Source organism: Muntiacus reevesi, chromosome 9 (assembly GCF_963930625.1).
Source record: "Muntiacus reevesi chromosome 9, mMunRee1.1, whole genome shotgun sequence".
Taxonomy (NCBI): domain Eukaryota; kingdom Metazoa; phylum Chordata; class Mammalia; order Artiodactyla; family Cervidae; genus Muntiacus; species Muntiacus reevesi.
The window spans coordinates 40,367,036-40,391,710 of record NC_089257.1 but is presented as its reverse complement, the minus strand read 5'-3'; the positions used below and the strand labels follow the sequence as shown (position 1 = coordinate 40,391,710).

Here is a 24,675-nt window from a genome sequence, read left to right as displayed (position 1 = left end):
TATTCATGAAATGAAATGAAAGCTTCTAGTTTATAGAAAATGTATCTCCTAATTTTTGGTAGGGGTTGGATCTTACAAAAGGAACGCCCTGGTTTCTTACTGTTTAAGCTGAATGAATTCCACAGGGTAAAGCTCTCTTTCCTCAAGTGGATTTTCTTCATGCATAAAAGGTTCATTGAGTACTGAACTCCTCTAAAAGTGGATCCTATCTATAGGAAAGTGAATCCTCTTAGGTCTGACCAGCAATGGCACCAAGGCTTGTGTAAGTTACAGGAGAAAATAAAGGAAGGGGGTGTTAGCCTGGTTGAATGAGGTATCTTGCTATGTCAGAAAGTTGATGTAGACTTTATTTACAGAGCAAAGGCAGGATGGAGCAAGGGTGGACCTGGGGGCATGGGATGAGCTCCTAGAGGATTTCCAAAGGAGAAGTGTGGATTGATCAGTAATGTGGAAGCTCTGGACAGGGGGAGAAGCTGTGGGATCATCAGAAGATGGTGGAGTTGAAGGGACAGGACAGGCTGAAGAGGAGAGAGGGGGAAGAATGTAAAAGCAATGTCAATTTTCTCTTTCCACACTGGTGACGGGGTGGAACTATCCAGATGGGGCAGTGCTGGCGGTATGGAGGTTGAGGCAGTCAGGGCTAGAATGGGAAAGGGATTGGATAGTGTGTTGTGATGATCATCCCCAATGATGGGAACATTCTGGAGGGGCGGCCTGCAGGCGCAGAGCACCGTGCTGCCACCCAGACCGAGCCAGTCCCTGGCAGGCACACCAAGGGGGCGTTGGGTAACCTTCCAACTTAGAGGGGAGAGGAAAAGCCAGTAGGGTAGGACCTGGGGCATAGGGTTGCCTGCCAGATGAAGCACCAATCCTGATGCTTCCTCTCTCAGCTATTTGAGTTGCAATTTAAAAATCTTAAAATTACTATTATTTCTTTTTAATGTTTTAAAAAGAAAATTTAAATAATAATAATTGCAATATTTCTTTACAATGTTGTTTTAGTTTCTGCTGTACAATGAAGTGAATTAACTCTATGTATACATATATCCCTCCCTCTTGGACACCCCCCTCCCTCACAATCCCACCCATCCAGGTCATCACCGAGTGCCCAGCTGAGCCTCTTCTGCTTTATAGCAGGGTCCCACTAGCTAAGAGCAACTCTGAGGACTTGAAGCCACTGTCTGAAGCTGGTGGCACTAAAGAAGGTCTTGGCTTTAAGATTTGTGGATGCCTCACTTGAAATTTTCTACCTTATTACCTGGCAGTAGTTTATTTTTCTCAACAACTAATGTTTTCTGTTCTAACCTTAAACACAGTTAATCTCCACCCCTTACCAAAGAGAAAATAACAAAATCAATCTAGGATGCCTAAGCCTCATCTTAAGGCCTGTATTTTCACTTGTTAGCTTTATCGGTGAAAGTATTCCAGGTCTCAGGATGTGCACAGCTCCCCAAGTAGCCTGACTGTCTTGGGGAGCACTGTCTGTGGCCACAGGGCCTGCGTGACCTCGCAGGAGCATATGCCCATTGCTTACTAGACCAGGGCTCTGTTTGTGATCCTCTGTTTGGCCTCAGGCATTCAGAGTGGGGGTCTAGTGCTGCCTCTCTCCCCTTTTTGCTGCATCCTTGTCCCGTTGGCCCAGAAAGCTATAATACTATCCCTCTGCCAATAGCTCATCTTTCCTAGTACCCACTTCATGCTGTGCTGTCTCTGGACTGTGCTGCCTGCTGTCTGCGTTGGCACCTCCTGATGTCTATTTGCAGATGGCTTCCTAACAATAGTAGCCTGCACACTATGCACTACTCCACTCTTCCTTCCCACCCCAGCCACACCCCCAGACCCCTGCTCTTGGTAAGAGTCATGTTTGACTGGGATGGGATAAGGAAACTTTGGCTGCCATGTAGTAGAGGTCAAGAAGTCCAGTCCTGGCTACCAGTGAAATTTGGTCAAGAAGTTACCTCTTTGGGGACTTTCCTGGTGGTCCAGTGGTGAAGACTCTGTGCTTCCAGTGCAGGGGACTCTAGTTTGATCCCTGCAGGGAACTAGATCCGACATACCGCAACTAAGAGTTTTCAGGCACAACTGAAAAAAGATCCCACGTGCTGCAACTAAGACCCAGTGCAGCCAAATAAATAAGTAAATAAATGCAAAAAAAAAAAAAAAAAAAAAGGAAGTTACCACTCTAACTCTTTTACATCTCATATTTTATAAAAGGATTTTTATTTTCCTTTCAAATATGCAGGCCAACATTAAGGTGTGAGTTCATGGATTGCAAAGGAAATTTACCTCCTCGTTTGAGACCCACATCATCATCTAAGATTGAAGTTGGCTGCTTGAGGACCTCTTCTGAGATTGTGATGAGGGTGGTAACTCTGAAGGTGGGCGTTCTCAGGAAAGGCCTAGCTTTGGGGGCCGGCTAGCCGTTTGGGAATGAGGGCATGGATGTGGGGAGTTAGAATGCATGGCAGTGTTGTTGTGGCTCCCAGGCAAAATCTGCATGGGGCGGGGGAGGCAGTTCTCTAGGCCCTCTGTTCCCCTCTGCACCTGGCCTACCCTCTGAGGGTACAACCGGCATCGTAACTTTGGACTCAGTTGTGATGAAAGTCACTTGACCACTTTGGGTGGCAACTATGGCCACTCTGTTCCTGAAGGTTCAGTGGTGGCACTGGAAGCAGGTTCTGTCTGGAGTCTGAGGAGACCCACCCCGGTGGTACTGTTCTGGCAACTCCTCCCCACCCCCACAAACAAGACAAAACAAAAAACAAAACCCCTGCATGGAGCCTGGTGTACTTTTAATTCTGCCCAGAATGATCCTGTCTTTATTTTTTATCAGTTTTATGATTAATGATTAAATTCTCTCTTTTTTCAAATTTTTATTTATTTAGTTAGTTAATTATTATTTATTTCGGCTGTGCTGGGTCTTGGTTGCTGTGTGGGCATTTCTCCAGTTTTGGTGAGCAAGGGTTACTCTTCATTGCGGTGCACGTACTCTCACTGCGGTGGCTTCTCTTGTTGGAGCACGGGCTCTAGGGCAGGCTGGCTTCAGTAGCTGCGGCTCCCAGGCTCTAGAGTGCAGGCTCAGTAGTTGTGGTGCTTGAGCTGGGTTGCTCTGCAGCATGTGGGATCTTCCCGGACCAGGAATCAAACCTGTGTCTCCTGCATTGGCAGGTGGATTCTTTACCACTGAGCCATCAGGGATGACCTTGATCCTCTTTTTAGCCTGTATTGGTTCCCAAGGGCTTCAGTGGGCCTAGTGCTTGGGCAGGACCCACATCTTGGCAGGAACTGAGGAGAGACACTTCTTTTCTGCTCAGAGGGAAGAGGGCCCTCTCCTGGGTCTACAAGGAAAAACGCACCAGTCAGGAGTCAGATATGCTCGGTCTCCCACTCACCAGGACCTTGGACAAGTCAGTTCTTCATCCTTACCAGCATCTTGGGCAGAATAGTCCTTCAGGGATCTTTCACCTCCAGAGTCTCCTTCCGCATTCAGGTGTAGATGGTATAGTGTACTTCACAGCCCCGAGGTCCCAGAGAACCCCAGCCACCTTGGGCCCCATCATTGGTCAACCTGGGGCTCACTGGCTCACACACGGTCAGCACTGCTGTCCATGGGCTGACCCCTGTCTCTGTGTGTCCACTGACCTGGGTGTGCTCCTGGACCTTGATGGGAAGACCTCTTCCCCAGGGATGGTGCTGGAGTTCCCAGATGCACTCATGAACCCGTGAGGCTGTGGCTGTGGGGTGGTTCAAGTCACTCTCATTTGGCAGCTTGTGGGAGCTCCTGCCTCCACTGTGAACTGTATCTGTTGTTAAGTTGTTTTGGTTTTTTTTTTTTTTTTTTTTGCTTCTGTAAAAGGTGCTATATCTTCTATCCTTGGAGAATTCCTACCCATTCTTTTTTTTTAGTTTTTATTGGCATATAGTTGGCTTACGATGTTGTATTGTGTTATACAACAAAATGAATCTGTCCAGAACTAGAACAAATAATTTCACAATTTGTATGGAAGTACAAAAAACCTTGAATAGCCAAAGCAATCTTGAGAAAGAAGAATGGAACTGGAGGAATCAACCTGCCTGACTTCAGTCTCTACTACAAAGCCACAGTCATCAAGACAGCATGCTACTGGCACAAAGACAGAAATATAGATCAATGGAACAAAATAGAAAGCCCAGAGATAAATCCACGTACCTATGGACACCTTATCTTCAACAAAGGAGGCAAGAATATACAATGGAGAAAAGACAACCTCTTTAACAAGTTGTGCTAGGAAAACTGGTCAACCACTTGTAAAAGAATGAAATTAGAACACTTTCTAACACCATACACAAAAATAAACTCAAAATGGATTAATGATCTAAATGTAAGACCAGAAACTATAAAACTCCTAGAAGAAAACATAGGCAAAATACTCTCTGACATAAATCACAGCAAGATCCTTTATGACCCACCTCCCAGAATATTGGAAATAAAAGCAAATATAAACAAATGGGACCTAATTAAACAAAGGAAACTATAAGCAAGGTGAAAAGACAGCCTTCAGAATGGGAGAAAATAATAGCAAATGAAGAAACAGACAAAGGATTAATCTCAAAAATATACAGGCAACTCCTGCAGCTCAATTCCAGAAAAATAAATGACCCAATCAAAAAATGGGCCAAAGAACTAAACAGACATTTCTCCAAAGAAGACATACAGATGGCTAACAAATACATGAAAAGATGCTCAACATCACTCAGTATCAGAGAAATGCAAATCAAAACCTCAATGAGGTACCATTACATGCCAGTCAGAATGGCTGCTATCCAAAAGTCTACAAGCAATAAATGCTGGAGAGGGTGTGGAGAAAAGGGAACCCTCTTACACTGTTGGTGGGAATGCAAACTAGTAGAGCCACTATGGAGAACGGTGTGGAGATTCCTTAAAAAACTGGAAATAGAACTGCCATATGACCCAGCAATCCCATTTCTGGGCATACATACCAAGGAATCCAGATCTGAAAGAGACACGTGCACCCCAATGTTCATCGCAGCACTGTTTATAATAGCCAGGACATGGAAGCAACCTAGATGCCCATCAGCAGACGAATGGATAAGGAAGCTGTGGTACATATACACCATGGAATATTGCTCACCCATTAACAAGAATTCATTTGAATCAGTTCTAATGAGATGGATGAAACTGGAACCCATTATACAGAGTGAAGTAAGCCAGAAAGATAAAGATATCTTTCTGTATACAATACAGAATACAATACAGTATACCAATGCATATATATGGAATTTTTAAAAATGTAACAATAACCCTATATGCAAAACAGAAGAAGCGACACAGATGTACAGAACAGACTTTTAGACTCTGTGGGAGAAGGTGAGGGTGGGATGTTCTGAGAGAATAGCATTGAAACAAGTGTACTATCAAGGGTGAAACATCACCAGCCCCGGTTGGATGCATGAGACAAGTGCTCAGATTGGTACACTGGGAAGACCCAGAGGGATGGGATGGGGAGGGATGTGGGAGGGGGGATCGGGATGGGGAATACATTTAAATCCATGGCTGATTCATGTAAATGTATGGCAAAAACCACTACAATATTGTAAAGTAATTAGCCTCCAACTAATCAAAATAAATGGAAAAAATAAATAAATAAAAATAAAATAATGTTTGCTACCAAAAAAAGTTAATGTCATATATGTACACATATCCACTTTTTTTCAGAATATTTTCTCACATAGGTCAGCAATGTGAAGAACCTGGATTTGATCCCTGGGTTAGGAAGATTCCCTGGAGAAGGGAATAGCTACCAATTCCAGTATTCTGGCCTAAAAATTCCATGAACTGTATGGTCCATGGGTTGCAAAAAGCCAGACAAGACTGAGTGACTTTCATAGGTCATTAAAGAGTATTGAGTAGCGTCCCCTGTGCTATACAGTAGGTCCTTATTAGCTATCTATTTTATATGTAGGAGTGTGTATGTGTCAGTCCTCCTCTTCCAAGTTACCCCTCCCCCCGATTACCTTCTGGTAACCATAAGTTTGTTTTCTACATCTGTGACTCTGTTTCTTTTGTAGATAAGTTCATTTGTACCACCTTTTTTTTTGCTAGATTCCACATATGAGCGATATAGTGTGAGATTTATCTTTCTCTGTTTCACTTACTTCACCCAGTATGATAATCTCCAGTCTATCCATGTTGCTTGAAATGTCATTATTTTGGGGGTTTTTTTCCCCTTAATTTTTGGCTACACTGTAAAGCATGCAGGATCTTTCCCAACCAGAGACGGAACCCACACTCCTTGCAGTGGAAGTGTAGTTTCCCAACCGCTGGAACCCCAAGGAAGTCCCTGTTTCATTCTTTTTTATGGCTGAGTAATATCCCATTGTATATATGTAGTCACATCTTTATCCATTCCTTTGTTGAGGAATATTTAGGTTGCTTCCACATGTTGGCTATTGTAAGTAGTGCTGTAAGGAACATTGGACTGCTTGTATTTTTTTGAATTATGGTTTTCTTCGGATATATGCCCAGGAGTGGGATTGCAGGACCAGGCGTGTGCATGCACTAAGTCACTTCAGGCGTGTCTGACTCTTCAACCACATGGACTTTAGCCCCCCAGGCCCCTTTGTCCATGGGATTCTCCAGGCAAGAACACTGGAGCAGGTTGCCATGCCCTCCTCCAGGGGATCTTCCTGACCCAGGGATCCAACTTGTGTCTTCTATGACTCCTTCATTGCAGGCAGATTCTTTACTGTCTGAGGCACCAGGGAAGCCCTACAGGATCATATGGTATTTCTATTTTTAGATTCTTAAGGAAACTCCACACTATTCTCCATAGTGGCTGTACCAATTTACATTCCCACCAGCAGTATATGAGGGTTCCCTTTTCTCCACACCCTCTCCAGCATTGATTGTTTGTAGATTTTTTGGTGATGGCCATTCTGACTGGTGTGATAGCTCATTGTGGTTTGATTTGCATCTTTATGACCAGTAGTGATGTCTAACATCTTTTCATGCATCGTTAAGTCTTTTAACAATCACTGCTGGGTAAGGGTGGGGACAGCAGAGTGAGGAACTGTGTTCTGGGCGTCTGGTCTGTCCACTGTGGTGGACAGTAAGCCAAAATCTGGCAGGTTTTTGGCCTTCCTCAGCTGTAGTAAAGGGGTTGTCAGTGCCAAGTCCAGCCCATTGGGGTTCCCACAGGCTCTGGCATCTTCTCCTCTGGGCAGGGACATCTGTTTGGCAAAGCACACCACAGTTGCCTGGATACCCTGCTCACCATCCCTGGCACAAGCCCCGGGCTGCGGTCCTGGGAGTCAAGTCCTGCTGGGAGCTGGTGCCTTCTGGAGGCCGTGGGCCATTTCTTCCTCTGCCGTCTGCAGGTGGAGAAATTGGCAGGCTGAGGCCCTGCTTCTCTTGGCCAGTTCCTGCCACAACTAATCTCCTCCCTGTGGCCCAATCCTGGCAATGAGCCCTCCGGGGCAGAGCTGCACGTGGAGTATCTTTATGAGGAAAGCCTGCTTCCATCACTGGCACTGGACCCATTTCCCTGGAATCTTTCCTGGGTGGTCCCATTCCCTGTAGAACTCCCCTGGGAGCCTCCAGAGCAGCTTTCTTGCTAGTCCAGCACCCAGTCACTTTTCTGGATTTTTCCCCTTAAACTTTAAAACAAACATTTATTTATCTATTTATTTGGCATTTGGGATCTTCCTCACTTCATGTGAAATCTTTTGCTGTGGGGTGTGGGCTCCCTAGTTGTGTCATGCAGGCTCAAGAGAACATAGGCTTCAGTAGTTGCCACGCTTGGGTTTAGTTGCCCCACACCATGTGGGATCTTAGATCCTACACCAGAGATCGAACCCGAGTCCCCTGCCATGCAAGGTGGATTCTTAACCACCGGGCCACCAGAAAAGTGCCCCACAATGCACTTTTGTAGTTTATCTCATCAGATGCTCAGTTCCATTCAGTTCAGTTCAGTCACTCAGTCATGTCCAACTCTTTGTGACCCCATGGATTGCAGCATGCCAGGTCTCCCTGTCCATCACCAACTCCCAGAGTTTACTCAAACTCATGTCCATTGAGTCGTTGATGCCATCCAACAACTCATTCTCTGTCATCCCCTTCACTTCCTGCCTTCAATCTTTCTGATTATCAGGGTCTTATCAAATGAATCAGTTCTTTGCATAAGCTGGCGAAAGTACTGGAGTTTAAGCTTCAACATCAGTCCTTCCAATGAATATTCAAGACTGATTTCCTTCAGGATGGACTCATTGGATCTCCTTGCAGTCCAAAGGACTCTCAAGAGACTTCTCCAACACCACAGTTCAAAAGCATCAATTCCTCAGCAATCAGCCTTCCTTATAGTCCAACTCTCATATCCACACACGACTACTGGAGAAATCTCTGCATATATGAGGTTATTGATATTTCTCCTGGCAATCTTGATTCCAGCTTGTGCTTCATACAGCCCGGCATTTTGCATGATGTATTCTGGATACATGTTAAATAAGTACTCTGTCAATAAACAGCCTGGATGTGCTCCTTTTCTGATTTGGAACCAGTTTATTGTTCCATGTCCAGTTCTAACTCTTGCTTCTTGACCTGCATACAAATTTCTCAGAAGGCAGGTGAGGCGGTGTGATAGTCCCATATCTTTAAGAATTTTCCACAGTTTGTTGTGATCCACACAGTCAAAGGCTTTGGCATAGTCAATAAAGCAGAAATAGATGTTTTTCAGGAACTCTCTCACTTCTTCGACGATCCAACGAATGTTGGCAATTTGATCTCTGGTTCCTCTGCCTTTTCTAAATCCAACCTGAACATCTGGAAGTTCACCCTTCACATACTGTTGAAGTCTGGCTTGAAGAATTTTGGACATTATGTTGCTAGCATGTGAGATGAGTGCAACTGCACAGTAGTTTGAGCATTCTTTTGCATTGCCTTTCTTTGGGATTGGAATGAAAACTGACCTTTTCCAGTCCTGCAGCCACTGCTGAGTTTTCCAAATTTGCTGGCATAGTGAGTGCAGTACTTTCACAGATTCATCTATTAGGATTTGAAATAACTCAACTGGAATTCCATCACCTCCACTAGCTTTGTTTGTGGTGATGTTTCCTAAGGCCCACTTGACTTCCCATTCCAGGATGTCTGGCTCTAGGTGAGTGATCACACCATCATGATTATCTGGGTTGTGGAGAGCTTTTTTATATAGTTCTTCTGTGTATTCTTGCCACCTCTTCTTAATATCTTCTGCCTTTGTTAGGTCCATACAGTTTCTGTCCTTTATTGTGCCCATCTTTGCCATGAAATGTTCCCTTGGTATCTCTAATTTTCTTGAAGAGATCTGTAGTCTTTCCCATTCTACTGTTTTCCTCTATTTCTTTGCACTGATCACTGAAGAAGGTTTTCTTATCTCTCCTTGCTATACTTTGGAACTCTGCATTCAAATAGGTATATCTTTCCTTTTCTTCTTTGCCTTTTCACTTCTCAGATGCTCAGAAGCCCCTCAAAGAGAAAGTGATGCTCTGAGATCGAAGGTCCACATGATGTGCAGGCTTCCTGACAGATTTGTTCTGACTCTCCCTCTGGGCCCTCGGCCAGAGCTTTATTGGGAGCCTGTGTGCTAAGGGTCTTGATGGGGCACACGTGTGGCTGTCTAGTTAGGGGTGTCCATGCGGCCTCTTCTTCTGGGGAAGGCATCCGAGGAGTGAGAAGAATCTGAAGCTGCTGTGGTGCCCACTGGGTGGATCTGAAACTGACAGGGAAGTTCTCTTACAAGAGCAGAAGCTTGGCGGTTGATCTGTAGGGGCCATGAGAAAGCACAGTCAGGTTGGTGTCTTGATTCTTAGGCCTCATGGGCTGTTTGGGGCTGGGAGTGGGCTGGGAAGCTGCCCGATGAGGAGCACTCACTAGACACAGAGGTGAAGGTGGAGCTGGGATGGGCTAACTGATCCACTGGTTGGTTCTGCACCACCTCCTGAGTGCCAAAATTTGGGGAAATGTTGTTTCCCCAAACTAAGGAGGCAAGCTGAAGTTTCCAAGAGTTTGTGAACTAGCTAATCCTTCTTGTGTGGTTGTAGCAGGCTGCCGCCAAGGCCATTTCAACCAGACTCTGTGATGATTCAGTGATGGCTTGGGCTCCCTGGCCTTGGCCTGCCCGTCCTTCAGTGGATCTGCCTGGCCCCAGGGCTTAGGGGGCCTTTGTGGTATGGGGTTTCTTCCTCTGGTGTGCCCTGTGGATTTGGGCCATCCTCTACCAGGCCTCCCACAGTGGGACTGAGTTCCATCAGGGCTGCCCTAGTGGCTCAGAAGGTAAAGAATCTGCCTGCAATGCAGGAGACCTGGGTTCAACACTTGGGCTGGGAAGAACCCCTGGAGAAGGGAATGGCTACACAGTCCAGTATTCTTGTCTGGAGGATCCCATGGACAGGGGAGCCTGGTGAGCTACAGTCCACGGGGTCACAAAGAGTTGGACACGATAGAGTGATCAACCCTAACACCTCCACCAGGCCTCCCACGATGGGACTGGTTCCAGAAGATCAATTTGTGGACTCCACCCCTGCTCCACCACTGCAACAGGACCTGAGAAGAACTTCTCCTGGACTAACTATTGCTCTTTTCCACCCCGAAGAGGAGAGTGGTGTCCTTGTGGCCTGAGGTTACCTGCTGAGAGGCCAGTGGGTGTGGCCCAGGCAGGTGCTGCTGTCCATGCTGAGAGAATGATGACAAGGTCCAGAGGACCCTTATAAAGGTGGTGGGGGGCAGTGTAGGGGTGACAACTCAGGGAGGGAGCTGGGACCCTCAGGATGCACCTGTTCACTGGGCTAGGCTTCCTTTCCTTGGGGGTGGTGGGCGTGAAGGGGACTCCTGGTGCTCTCCTTGGGCAGAACTCAGGCCCCAGCCCTCACTGAGGTCACCCTAAAAAGCTACAGTCCAGGTGTAGCCCCACAGCCGCTGCAGACAGCCCTCATCTCCTGCTCCCCTCGTCTCTACTCCTCCCTCCCCCACCCGTGTAGGAGTGTGTGTGTGTGTGTGTGTGTGTGTGTGTGTGTGCTCACGTTTGGGGTGGGTCCCCATCCCATTGCTATGGGAGCCACGAGGCAGTTTGTTTCACCCTGGTTTATACTGAAACCCAAAACCTCTAGCAAATGGTGAGATCTTTAAGTAAGACTTGTTTGGTGGGTCAGTGAGATGACAGGGAGGTTTGGGACCCACCTGGGATGAGGCCACCCTGCAGTGGTCCTGGCACAGTGGAATCTTGGCTGATTCTGGCTCTAAGTTCTCACTTACAAGAAGGTGAAACCTGGGGAAATATGATGATTCCTCTGATACCAGCTATATACCTTATTGACGCTTCGAGTGTGTTTGTGTGTGTTAGTCGATCAGTTGTGTCTGACTTTTCTGACCTCATGGACTGTAGACCACTAGGCTCCTCTATCCATGGGATTCTCCAGGTAAGAATACTGAAGTGGGTAGCCATTTCCTTCTCCAGTGGATCTTCCCAACCCAGAGATCGAACCCGGGTCTCCCACGTTGCCGGCAGGCTCTTTACCATCTGAGCCACCAGGGAATGCCATTGGAGCTGCAAAGAGGAACGTAATGAAACTCTCTGCTTTCCACAGTCCTGAAGTCTGTGCATTGCCCTGGCCCGTGTTCCTAAACAGAGGAGCAAAAAGTCCCGCCCGAGCTCCATGATTCAGGGGGCTCCTAGACGTGTGCAAGTTTGTGGGGAAGGAGATTTGAGGCTTATACAAACATCTGGACGAGCTGTGGTCCTGCCTTGTCACCCTTCCACCAACATCTAGGCAGGCACTGCAGAGCTGAGCGGGCTGGTGGTGCTGGCCAGTGGTCCGCGTCTGTGCTGTGAGCGTGGGGCAGGTGTTACAGAAGGAGATGGATGTGATTAGCTGCCCCAGAGTTGAGGGTCGTTCAGGTTTACCCGAGTCCTCTGGTGGTTAAAAACCCTCCCTGCTGTGTGTTTTGCTTCCTGAGATCATCCTCTTCTTTTTCCTTAAGTATTGTATTTATTATTATTATTTGGTCATGCTGGGTTTTAGCTGAAGCACTCAGGATCTTTGTGGCCATGTGCAGGATCTTTAGTTGCTGCATGTGGGATCTGGATCCCTGACTGGGAATCGAACCCAGGCGCCCTGCATTGGGAGTGCGGAGTCCTAACCACTGGACCACCAAGGAAATTCATATCCTCTGATTTTTCCTTCCAGTGTTGATACCCCCAGTCTGAATCCAGGGCTGGTCCCACCACTGCCAGCCTGGGGACAGAGAAGGCAGGTGCTCCCCTCCCAGTAGCTCCACGGGCATTCCTTTGTTTCTCAACAGTGGGAAAGTGAGATGGAGGAGAACTGTTGTTTTTGAAATGTCACAGTTAATTACATATGGTCTGTGCCCCTTCTAAGCAGTTTCTGGAAAGCACCTTCCCCTCCATCTGCCCAGTTCTTAGCCCTGAGTTTGACAGCTCCTCTAGGCGGACCCCTGTGTCCTTGGGTCGTGTCCCCATCCTTCTCTGAGCACTTCCCTACTTTAAGGCATAGCAAGCGATTCCAGGGTCATCTTGTACTTTCTCTGCCCAAGCTCTGTAAAAAGGTATTTTTCTAAAAAATGCTGTTGCTTGTTAGAAAATGAATGTTTACATATGTGTACATGTGACCTGTTAATATATATAAACTCTATATGTCCTGGAGAAGGAAATGGCAACCCACTCCAGTACTCTTGCCTGGAGAATCCCATGGACGGAGGAGCCTGGTGGACTACAGTCCACAGGGTCGCAAAGTGTCGGACACGAATGAACGACTTCACTTTCACTTTTCACTTTCAATATTCCTCTGTATATATGTCCCACATCTTCTTTATCCAGTCCTCTGTTCATGGACATTTAGGTTGCTTCCATGTCTTGACTATTGTAAACAGTACTGCAATAAACACTGGGGTGCATGTATCCTTTCAGATTATGGTTTTCTCTGGATATATGCACAGGAGTAGGATGGCTGGATCATGTGGTAGCTCTATTTTTAGTTTCTTTAGGAATCTCCATACTATTCTCCATAGTGGCTATACCAATTTATATTCCTACCAACCATGTAGGAGGGCTCCCTTTCCTCCACACTCTTTCCAGCATTTACTGTTTGTAGACATTTTGAGGATGGTCATTCTGACTGATTTAAGGTGATACCTCAGGGTAGTTTTGACTTGCATTTCTCTACTAATCAGCAATATTGAGCATGTTTTCAAGTGCTTTGGGGTCATCTGTATGTCTTCTTTGGAGAAATGTTAATTTAGACCTTTTGCCCATTTTTTGATTTTTTTTTCATACTGAGCTGTATGAGCTGTTTTTATGTTTTAGAGGTTAATCCCTTGTGGTAACTTCATTTGCAAATATTTTCTCCCATTGTGTGTGTTGTCTTTTTGTTTTATTTATGGCTTTCTTTGCTGTGAAGAAGGTTTAGAGCTTAGGTAGGTCCCATTTATTGACTTTTGCTTTCATTTTCGTTACTCTAGGAGATGGATTCAAAAAGATATTGCTGCGATTTATGTCAGTCTTCTTCCTATGTTTATCCCTTGGATAAGTTCTACCAGATCATGGTGTAGGATCCTTTTAATGTTTTGCTGGATTGATTGATTTGATAGTATTTTGTTGAGAATTTTTGCATTTATGTTCATGAGTGATATTGACCTGTAATTTTCTTTGCTTTTGTGATATCTTTGTCTGGGTTTGGTATCGGGGTGATGGTGGCCTCATAGACTGAGTTTGGAAATGCTTCTTCCTCTGCAATTTTTTGGAATAGTTTAAGAAGAATAGGTGCTAGCTCTTATTTAAATGTTTCATAGAATTTGCCTGTGAATCCTTCTGGTCCTGGACTTCTGTTTGCTGGGAATTTTTAAATTGCAGACTCAGTTATAGTACTTATAATCGGTCTGTTCACATAGTCTATTTCTTCCTGCTTCAGTCTTGGGAGTTTGTACCTTTTTAAGAATGTGTCCATTTCTTCTAGGTTGTCCATTTTATTGGCATATACTGGTTTGTAGCAGTCTCTTATGGTTCTTCGCATTTCTATCATGTCGATTGTAACTTTCTCATTTTTATTTTCCACTTTTATTGATTTGAGCCCTCTCCCCATTTTTTTTCTTGCTGAATGTGGCTAAAGATTTGTCAGTTTTATTTATTTTCTCAAAGAACCATCTTTAAGTTTATTGATTTTTTTCTATTGTTTCTTTTAAATTTCTATTTCATGTATTTTGCATCTGATCTTTATGATTTCTTTCCTTCTGATAACTGTAGGTTTTAGTTATTATTATTCTCTACTTGAATTAGATGTATTATTAGAATATTTGTTTGAGGTTTTTCCATAGCCATTTTAAATAGAAATAGAAAAATAATCCTAAAATTCATATGAAACCTGAAAAGACCCTGAATAGCCAAACAATACTGAGTGAGAAGAACACAACTGGAGACATAACACTTCCTGATTTCAAAATATATAGCAAAGCTACAGTATGGCACTGGCAGGTACTCATCTTTAACAAGGGTGCCAAGAACACACAATGGGGAAGGGATAGTCTCTCTTCAATAGTTTTGGGAAGACTGGATAGCAACATCCAAAACAATAAAATTGGACCCTTATTTTGAGTCAACTATTAACTGTGAAAAGTCAAACAACAGAACTACAAAACTTTCTGTAAGAAATTCAAAGAATTCATATGAACAAATGTAGCTTTAAAAAGTATCAATTCACTGATGTCCCAAAGTACATGAAGCATAAACCGTTGCCTGTGTTCTTGAAGTAATAAACTATTACTAAACTATTCGGCCACAGCAATATTAATTCAAGAGACTGTGCACTAACTTCACATTAAAAAGTGTCTGGAGAATATGGATTTTTTTTTGTAGGGGTAATTACAGAAAGACATAAGAACTTTGAGGGCAATGTACTTTTTCCAGAATAGACTTTAAAAAATGGGGAGGGGGAGTAATAATAAAGACACTTATTATATTCAAAACTTACTGGCTATAGGAAAAAACCGCTTTAAAAACATTGAAGTCTGGTTGATTTACAATATTGTGTAAGGTTTCAGATGTACAGCAAAGTGAGGCAGTTGTATACATACATATACATGTTTCCAGATTCTTTTCTGTTTTGGGTTATTTCAAGTTATTGAATATAGCTCCCTGTGCCATATAGTAAATTTTTGTTGCTTATCTATTTTATGTATGGTAGTCTGTATCTGTTAATCCCATATTCTTAATTTATTCTACACAACCCCCCCCCCACCCTTTTCCCTTTGGGAAACATAGATTCAGGTAGAGGAAACCCAAGCCTCCTCATGCCCAAAGACATTGTTTTCTCAGGTGGCAACTTATCATTCAGATCTGAGGGACCATGAACAGTAACATACAGTGGCTACTGTTCCTCATTCTTTCACTCCAAGACTGTCTTCCAGCCAGATCTGGGTTTATTTCTGAGGTTAAAATCTGAACTATGGGCTAGAATCCACTTGAGTGTCTCAAGAATCTTTTCAGGGATAAGAGCATTAGAAACTTAGGAAGATGAGGAGAAAGCTGACAGAAAAAAATAATTCTGAATACTTCCGGTCAATTTATATTAAATCCCTATACAAAGTGACAGTGTTTAATGTGGAAGGCAAAATTAGAGAAAAAAATTGTATATTGGTTTGCTGGTGCATCCATTGGTATATCTATGTTGTTTCAGAAATTCTTCATTTGGGGCCTCAAACAAGTAGGGAAACACTTTAATTGCATGAAAACATTGATTTCCTTGTATTTCTACTCACTGCAATATTCCAACACTATACTGGGTGACATCCTAACATGATAGTTTCTCTTTCAACTGACTGTCCTTCAACTGAGGAGGTTGAACAAGAATTTACTGTTAAAGTTGAAAACCTGGGCTTTCAAAGCTTTGAAGTAGATTTTTCAGAGCTCCAAAGGTAGATATATATCATGAATTCCTGTGTATTTTCTCAAAGTGCAGTTCAGTTCAGTTGCTCAGTCACATCTGACTCTTTGCAATCCCATGAACCACAGTCTGCCAGGCCTCCCTGTCCATCACCAACTCCCAGAGTCCACCCAAACCCATGTCCATTGAGTCGGTGATGCCACCCAACCATCTCATCCTCTGTAGTCCCCTTCACCTCCTGCCCTCAATCTTTCCCAGCAACAGGGTCTTTTCCAATGAATCAGCTCTTCGCATCAGGTGGTCAAAGGATTGGGGCTTCAGCTTCAGCATCAGTCCTTCCAATGAATATTCAGGACTGATTTCCTTTAGGATGGACTGGTTGGACCTCCTTGCAGTCAAGGGACTCTCAAGAGTCTTCTCCAACACCACAGGTCAAAAGCATCAATTCTTCTGCACTCGTCCTTTTTATAGTTCAACTATCACATCCATACATGAATATTGAAAAAACCATAGCTTTGAGTAGACGGACCTTTCTTGGCAGAGTAACGTCTCTGCTTTTTGATATGCTGTCTAGGTTAGTCATACTTTCCTTCCAAGGAGTAAGTGTCTTTTAATTTCATGGCTGCAGTCAACATCTGCAGTGATTCTGGAGCCCAAGAAAATAAAGGCTCTCACTGTTTCCATTGTTTCCCCATCTATTTGCCATGGAGTGATGGGACTGGATGCCATGATTATGGTTTTTTGAATGCTGAATCGTAAGCCAGCTTTTTCACTCTCCTCTTTCACCTTCATCAAGAGGCTCTTTAATTACTCTTTGCTTTCTGCCATAACGGTGATGTCATTAGCATATCTGAGGGTATTGATATTTCTCCAGGTGACCTTGATTACACCTTGTTTCATCCACTTTGGCAATTCCCATGATGTACTCTTCATAGAAGTTAAATAAGCAGGGTGACACTATACAGCTTTGACATACCCCATTCCCAATTTGAAACTAGTCTGTTGTTCCATGTCTGGCTCTAACCGTTACTTCTTGACCTGCATACAGGTTTCTCAGGAGGCAGTATGTGGTGTGGTATTCCCATCTGTTTAGGAACTTTCCACAGTTTGCTGTGATCCACACAGTCAAAGGCTTTACTGTAGTTAATGAAGCAGAAGTAGATGTTTTGACACTTAATGATTAAACTATTATTATTTAGTCTTGTAAGATGGAGTGTTTTCCTTTATTTCTGCATTCTCTTGCTTCACTGATTAAGCTTCTTCTTTAGCTAATTTTTTTCACAGACAAAGGCAGACAGAGGAAATAATGGGGAAAGACCACAAGGTCCTGTTCTGTTTCACTTTGAGCCCAAGATCTTGCTATACAGGTTTGTTAGACGCTTTTAGGTTTGGGTCACTACTCTAATAAAATTTCATGCTGTATGTAGCTTCTGAGTACCTCTTCACCTATGCCTGGAATTCCTTTGACAATATATTTCTCTTTTGATGTCCTGCTTCCCTTGTATTCTTGATGCCCTGCTTGAACAAATTCTCCTGGCTTCCAAGTTCCAATCGAGGCTCAGAAACCCCGACTTTGAGTCAGTTGTTCACAAATGTTGGTGTACATTGCAATCGTCTAAAGGGATGTCACTGGATCTCTGGGTTCCACTCCCAGATTGTCCAATTTGGTGGCCCAGGGTCCAAAGTTACCTTTCCCCACATTCTGGGTCAATGTTAATGTCCAGGCTTTGGGATTCATACCTGGAGAAGATCAAGTGTGTTTACTGAGGTAGGACTCCTTCGATGTGACAATCACTACAATTGACAGAGGCACAGAGACATGAAATCTGTGAGTTTCTAAATGGATGCTCCTCCTGAAGCATTTTGAAGGGACAAGACTGTGTCTCCTTGCTGTTTGGTGTATGGTTTATAATTTTTAGGTCTATATCATTGGTATGTCAACTCTGGAAATAAACAAAAGAAATGGAATTTAAAATGACTATATTTCAGTATAGAGTGTTCAGACAGAACTGTACTTGAAAACATGGGAAAGCCATGGAGACAGCTCCAGTCTCTGGAGAAACATCATGAACTCAAGAAAATCAAATGCAGGATGTATGTGTTCTTGAAACTCCTGCCACACTAACAGGAGGGACGTTTTCCAAACAGTTGCTTTGTACACTGGTGAATCTTGTTATTATTTATGGCCAAAGTTATGTGTTTCCCCTGTAATTTAACAAAATAACAATTCTAGATCATCAACTGAGGGAAATAAATACAAAAAAAGCTATTACAATTATATATATAATGAATTAAATGCAAATTTGAAAACTTCAAACATAATTTCCACATGCTTGTTCTCAGTCACTAGAGAGAATGATGATGAAATTAAAGTAGTCTGGACAAGTCTAATATGCTTAGTAGCCCCTTGCAAATGTGACCCAGAGGACGAAGCGGAGACTACAAACCACTCCAACCCGGAAGCCAGATCAGGGTGGAGAGTAGACATTCAGGTGACTGAATTACCAAACTTAGCCTCATGTACACAGGCACGTACAGGGTTAACTGTACCTGGCAAAGGACTCTAGGGTGGCAAGGGAGTGAGATGGGCACCTCCTGGCCGTCAAATTGGGTGATTGGATTACTGGATTGTTCTGGTCACCCCATTGGGTCCACTATCTAAATCCAATCACTCAAGAGTTAAGCCAATCACCAATCAAGAGGTCCCTGCCCACCTTGGGCCCATGCCTCCATACATAGGCCTTCTCTCTTCTCTGATTCAAATGCTCATTACAAACCTGGACCCAGCCGGTCATCTCCCTGGCCTTCAGAGTCCCCCTCAGACCCTGAAGTCCTCCTGTCCAGCTGGAGTCCCAAGAGGCTGCCGCCATGCCCTCCTCCCTGCTCAGGGTGGCTGTGGTCTGCATGAGCAATGTCAACAGGAGCATGGAAGCCCACCGTGTCCTCAGGAAGAACGGGTTCCATGTCAGGTCTTTTGGAGCCGGATCCCATGTGAGGCTCCCAGGAGGGGCACGCAACCCACCCGTGCTCTATGACTTCTCCACGTCCTATAAGAAGATGCACAGCGACCTCTCCTCGAAAGACCAAAAGCACTACAAAAGGAATGGAATCTTACACATCCTGAAGAGAAATGAGAGAATCAAGCCTGGCCCAGAAAGGTTTCAAGAGTGCCCAGATGCCTTTGATGTCATCTTCACCTGTGGGGAGAGAGCCTATAACCGGGTGGTGGCCGACCTGTGCGCCAGGGATCAGGAGACCTGGCAGCCAGTGCCGGTCGTCAACGTGGACATAGACGACACCCTGGAGGCGGCCAGCCTTGGAGCCTCCATCATCTGTGAGCTCTGCCAGGGTCTCCAGCAGGCAGATGACACGCAAAGTTGTCTGGCCGAGCTGCTCCAGGCAGCGGAGGAGAAAACAGGAAGGAGCTTTCTGCACACGGTCTGCTTCTACTGAGGAAGCATCTTGGCTGGTTTCAGCTGCTTTGTCAGTAAGAACTCATGCCTGGGCTCTCGGGCTTCTGGGTATTTTCTGGGAGAGGTTTTTTCAAAAGCCGTTTCTGCTAAAGGCAGTCTCTGTTTGATTTGTTTTCAGGTACGCAAAGACTAGGACATGACTGAGCTACTGAACTGAACTGAACTGGACACCCCACACAGTGAAACAGGTGGAGGTGGAGAGCATCACATGGCCCAGGGAACATGGAACACCGGGAGACATGCCAACCCTCCCAACGTGGGGATCGATAGTGTGGAACTGGACCTGGAAGGAAGAACTCAGTGTTCACAGGCTTCTGCAAGGAGGTTAATCTCAAGGACTCTCTTTGCTGGATGGACAATCCAGGCCGATCACGGAGCCCGGGACAAGCAATGCATTGAAGGATATTTTGAGAAAAAGGAACAGTGTCTATTTTATTCATCTATATTGAAACTAATTTCCTTTTATCCTTTCGGCGTGGTGTATCAATACGACAAGTTGTTTTTTCTGAAGTGGGATGGGAATACACTGAATGGAAATTATATTGAATTGGAAATATTTATGCTTTTAAATTGTATGTCTTTGAAAATTATTTACTTGATTATAATTTCTCAGTAGATCATTGGTGGTTTTTTTGGGCAAAATTCAAGCATGATTTGTTTAATCAAATAGCATATTTATGAAATAAAATTATAAATCAGTGTAGACTGTGGTCGCATTTATTACTAAAATCCAAGCCCTATCTGTTGAACTATGTAGCTTATTTAAATAAAATGAAATAAATCAAAATAAAACTCCCTAATTTAAGAAAGGGTATCTTCTCATTTGTGGTAGGGGATGGATCTTACCAACTGGGTGTCTTGATTTCCTGTTTTTCAAAGCCTATAAATCCCATGTAGAAAAGCATTCTCTTTTCTTGAGAATTTACTTTTCCTTCAAACATTCGTTGTTTTTTGTGCTCCTCCGAAAATGGATCCTCGTTGTTTGGAACTGAAACATTCTTGGTTCTGACCAGCTGTGTCACCAAGTCCTGTGTGACTTACAGGAGAAAATAAAGGAGAGACAGTGCGGATGGTGAAGTTAACTTACTATCAGAAAGGAAGTGTGGACTTTGTTATCCGTGTCGGTGGGATGGAGTGCCATGGATCTGGAGGGATCAGCGACTACAGCAAATGCTGAGGAGAGGACTGCACTGAGGAGGAGGGAGGTGGCTCTGCACAGGGGGAGAAGTGTGGGAGCAGAGGGAGGTGCTGCAGTTGAAAAGACAAGACTTGATGAAGAGAAGAGAGAGGGATGGTATAGAAGCACTCTCAACTTTCTGTCTTTCCCCACATGTGAGCAGGTGCATCTCTATCTGAAGGGGGCAGTGGTAGGGAGGTGACGATTCTTTCCTGGTAGAGTCAGTGGTATTCAAGATCAGTCTCTCATCTGATGGTGGACAGTCACGGTCAGGAATGGAGAGGGAGTAGGAGAGTCGGTTGAGATGATCTTTTCCAATGATGGGACCACAAAATTGAAGTAGGGAGATTTAGGAGCTCTTTGAAAGAAAGAGAAATGATCTGTCCAGGTGAACGTATTTGGCCAGAAAATCCACATGCAGTAAAGGCTGTTGGTTGAATTCCTGTCTGTAGGGATATGCAGGAGGCAAACATGAGAAAGTGCAACTGGTTCAAAGTGCTGTAGAAGTTACACAGGAGCGACTATAGTAATGCCACATAGCATAGTAGGTATCCATGGGAAAATAAAGGGAATGGAACTGGGTGAAATCGATGCTGAAGCATAACTTGTCTAAGAGCTAATAGAGCTGAAAAAAATAAAAGTTTGGAAGGTGGGTGGTTGACAGTTGGCAAATATTCTGCTTCAGATTTTGATGTAGTGTCAGAGATTTGGGTGAAAGTATGGAAGCTGCTGTCACAGGGGAGTGTGCAGAAAAAGGCAGTTGGGGAAGAAGTGACAATACCAAATTTTGTTGGTGTTGAAAGGGTGATGTCTGCACTTGTAAGGTTTGTTAAGTATTTGACCTGTATCTATGGATTTTACATCCAGAATTGACAGAATATGGGCTTCTCAGAGTGGTAAGTCCAGAAAGAGAGACGATAACTTTGAGGAGAAGAGATTTTGTCTACAGGATTGATTAAGAAAAAAAGAGGTAGTAATCATAGAAAAGATACTGACATCATTCTAAAGACGACTGACTCTAAAAGAGGTCAACTTTCATATAAATGAAAACATATTGAAGGTTATCTCAAGGTGAGAGAAGAGGGACGGTATCCAGTTAAATGGTGATCAGAATTGGCAGAAAGTGAAGGAAAGCCTGCCCTGTAAGGTCTCCTCTACCAGCACTGCAGACGTCAGGGAGGTTTATGGGGTGACACAGCGACACTACTCTAGCACTAGGAGCTCAGCTGTGGACGCCACAGTGCTGGCATGCCGAACAACAGTCACCTCCACACCCTGAGTCTCACAAATAAACTCAGGGGCACACAAACAGACAAGAAGTAGGGGTTTCTGCCACTATGAAGAGAAAGGACCATGATGAGATAACTTCCTCCTGTCGTACCATGATTGTACTTCGGACTCTGAGATCCTTCTCTCTCTCTCTCCCTCTCTTTCTCTCTCTCTGATTCTCTCTCTGTTGTTCCTGGCAGGATGAGTTAGGTCTCAGGCAGTGACTGTTAAGAAACATTTTCACATCATATTTAAGAGCTGACTACCTTTTCAGGTATGCCTGATTTTTCTCTAATCTGGCTTTTCTCTTCAGAATATTCAACCTCCCATCTACAGGCAGTGTTCTTCAGGGACTTCCGAGGTCCAATCAAGTTTCTGAAATCTCTGTGATTAGTCAAGTTGCTCTCAATCTTTAGTGCCCCTCCCTGTGATCCAATTCAGTGGTCTGGGAGTCCAGTTCCACGTTAAACAAGCTCCCCTTCAGTTCATGCTGATGCTCTGGGGGTCACACTTTGAGTACACTTGGGCTGTTTACTGACATAGGACTCTTTGCTCTCAGAGAATCACTGCAAAGGACAGAACATTCAGCCTATGGCTCTATGAAGAGATCTTTGCACTCGCCATTTTGAATTGACAGCATTAAGTCTTCTTAGTGGTCAATGTCCCGATCCCAAGTTTAATATCTGTACCGTTGCTTCACCTGCTATGCAAATGGAGAAAAGCAATGAAAAAACTTCTATGTTGTGTATGGAGTGCTAGTGTATGAGCTGCTTTTGGAGACAAGATAAGGGAGGAGGATCTGCTCAGTTCACTCCAGAATTCTCATGAATTGAAGAAAAGCGAAAGGAGAAAATGTGGTGTTCTTGCAACTTGTGAAACGCTATCAAACGGCAGTCATATTTTCCAGAGGTTGCTTTTGACACTGGTGCATGCTTTTCTTGACTGATAGGAAAAACCATGAGTGCCTTCCTAGGATTTAGCACAACTGCTCTACTGGAACATCAACTCTAACATGAAAAACTGGAGAACAACCACTGTGAATCTTTGCTCATTGGATTAGGAGGCTCAGGAATTTCAAAGATCTTTTCCACATGCACGTCTTCAGCTCTTTGGAAGGCTGGTGAGAAGCCAGTGAGTAGTCTACTGTTTTGCCTGATACCAATTCTGCCCCATAGACACAGGCACAGATAGGGTTAAAGGGAGATGGCAAAATGCTCAGGAGGGGGGTGGAGGCTGGGTGGGTATAGAGGCATTGAGGTTGGGTGATTGCATCAGGGGATTGTGCTGAAAACAGCACTGGGTTCTCTGGTCCCAGCCCACCATTCAAATCCAATCACTCAAGAGTTAAGCCAATCATCCATCAAGAGTTCTCCTCCCACTCAGGACAGGTGCCTCCATATAAACGCCTTCTTTCCTCATTGACTCTAACACTCCTTGGAAGAGCTGGACCCAGCCGCTCATCCCCTGGCCTTCAGAGTCCCCTCAGCCCCTGAAGTCCACGCGTCTGGCTGGAGTCCCAGTGGCCGCCACCATGCCCTCCTATCCGCTCAGCGTGGCTGTGGTCTGCATGAGCAACATGAACAGGAGCATGGAGGCCCACCGCATCCTCAGGAGGAAAGGATTCGAAGTCAGGTCCTTTGGAGCTGGATCTCGAGTCAGGCTCCCAGGAACGGCACGCAACCTCCAGGTGGTTTACGATTTCTCCACCACCTATGAGGAGATGCGCAAGGATCTTGCGCGCAGAGACCGAGAACGCTATAACAACAATGGCATCTTACACATCTTGGGAAGAAACGAGAGAATCAAGCCTTGCCCGGAAAGATTTCAAGAGTGCAGAGATCGCTTTGATGTCATCTTCACCTGTGAGGAGAGCGTCTATGACAGGGTGGTGGAGGAGCTGTGGGTCCGAGAGCAGGAGACCTGCCAGCCTGTGCACGTGATCAACGTGGACATGGACGACAATGCGGAGGACGCCACCCTGGGGGCTTTTATCATCTGTGAGCTCTGCGAACGCCTCCAGCAGGCGGACGACCTGGAGGACTCTCTGGTCGAGGTGCTCCTGGCAGCCGAGCGCAAAACTGGCAAGAGCTTTCTGCACACGGTCTGCTTCTACTGAGGATCTTGTCTGGTTTCAGCTCCTCTGGGTAAGAACTTGTGCCTGGACGTTGGGCTAGGTGGTATTTTCTGTCCGAAGCGGCTTCCAAGGCCTTATGCTAAAAGCCATCTACAGGACTTTTTGCAGGTACACTCCACCCAGAGAGGGAAGTGGAAAAGGATATCATTGTCTGCCAAAGTAACATGAACGCTCTGGAGGCATCCAAACCCTTCCTTGGTGGGGGACTACAGTATGGATTCTTGACCTGGAAGGAACACTTCAGCGCTCACAGGGCTCTGTGAGGATGTTAACCTCGAGGACTCCATTATCCACATCAAGAGACCAAGTTTTACAATGGACAAGTGATGCGTTGAAGGATATTTTAGGAAGAAGAATAAACAAACCCCACCCAATTTCCATTCCATCATTTTTTTTACTTCATCATTTAAATACAATTGCCTTTTTTCATTTTTGTATTGTGCAATAGTATAAATGCATTTTTCTTTTTAGTGAGATAGGATTATCTTTAATGTTTGAACTTTAGAAATCTATTTTTAATTTGTATGCATTTTGGTAACTGCAACTTTCATAGAAACTCAGGTTTGATAACAGTAGGCATTGATTCCTAAAATTTGAGCATGATCTGTTCAATTCAATATTCATGAAATGAAATAAATGCTTCTAGTTTATAGAAAATGTATCTCCTAATTTTTGGTAGGGGTTGGATCTTACAAAAG

General features: G+C 44.5%; 2 protein-coding genes and 1 non-coding gene across 3 annotated transcripts; 2 read left to right on the top strand and 1 right to left on the bottom strand.

The window, feature by feature from the left end:
• Positions 1-12,114: 12,114 nt before the first annotated feature.
• Positions 12,115-12,187, bottom strand: TRNAG-CCC (transfer RNA glycine (anticodon CCC)). Its single transcript has one exon. It is a non-coding gene; the product is annotated as a tRNA-Gly (tRNA).
• A 6,605-nt stretch (positions 12,188-18,792) lies between these two features.
• On the top strand, positions 18,793-19,377 carry LOC136175024 (RNA polymerase II subunit A C-terminal domain phosphatase SSU72 like protein 3-like). Its single transcript, XM_065945320.1, has one exon. The coding sequence runs from the start codon at positions 18,793-18,795 to the stop codon at positions 19,375-19,377; it is 585 nt and encodes a 194-aa protein (XP_065801392.1).
• Positions 19,378-23,374: 3,997 nt separating this feature from the next.
• Positions 23,375-23,959, top strand: LOC136175017 (RNA polymerase II subunit A C-terminal domain phosphatase SSU72 like protein 3-like). The gene has a single exon (XM_065945313.1). It carries the CDS (start codon positions 23,375-23,377, stop codon positions 23,957-23,959), a length of 585 nt encoding a protein of 194 aa, XP_065801385.1.
• Positions 23,960-24,675: the final 716 nt, after the last annotated feature.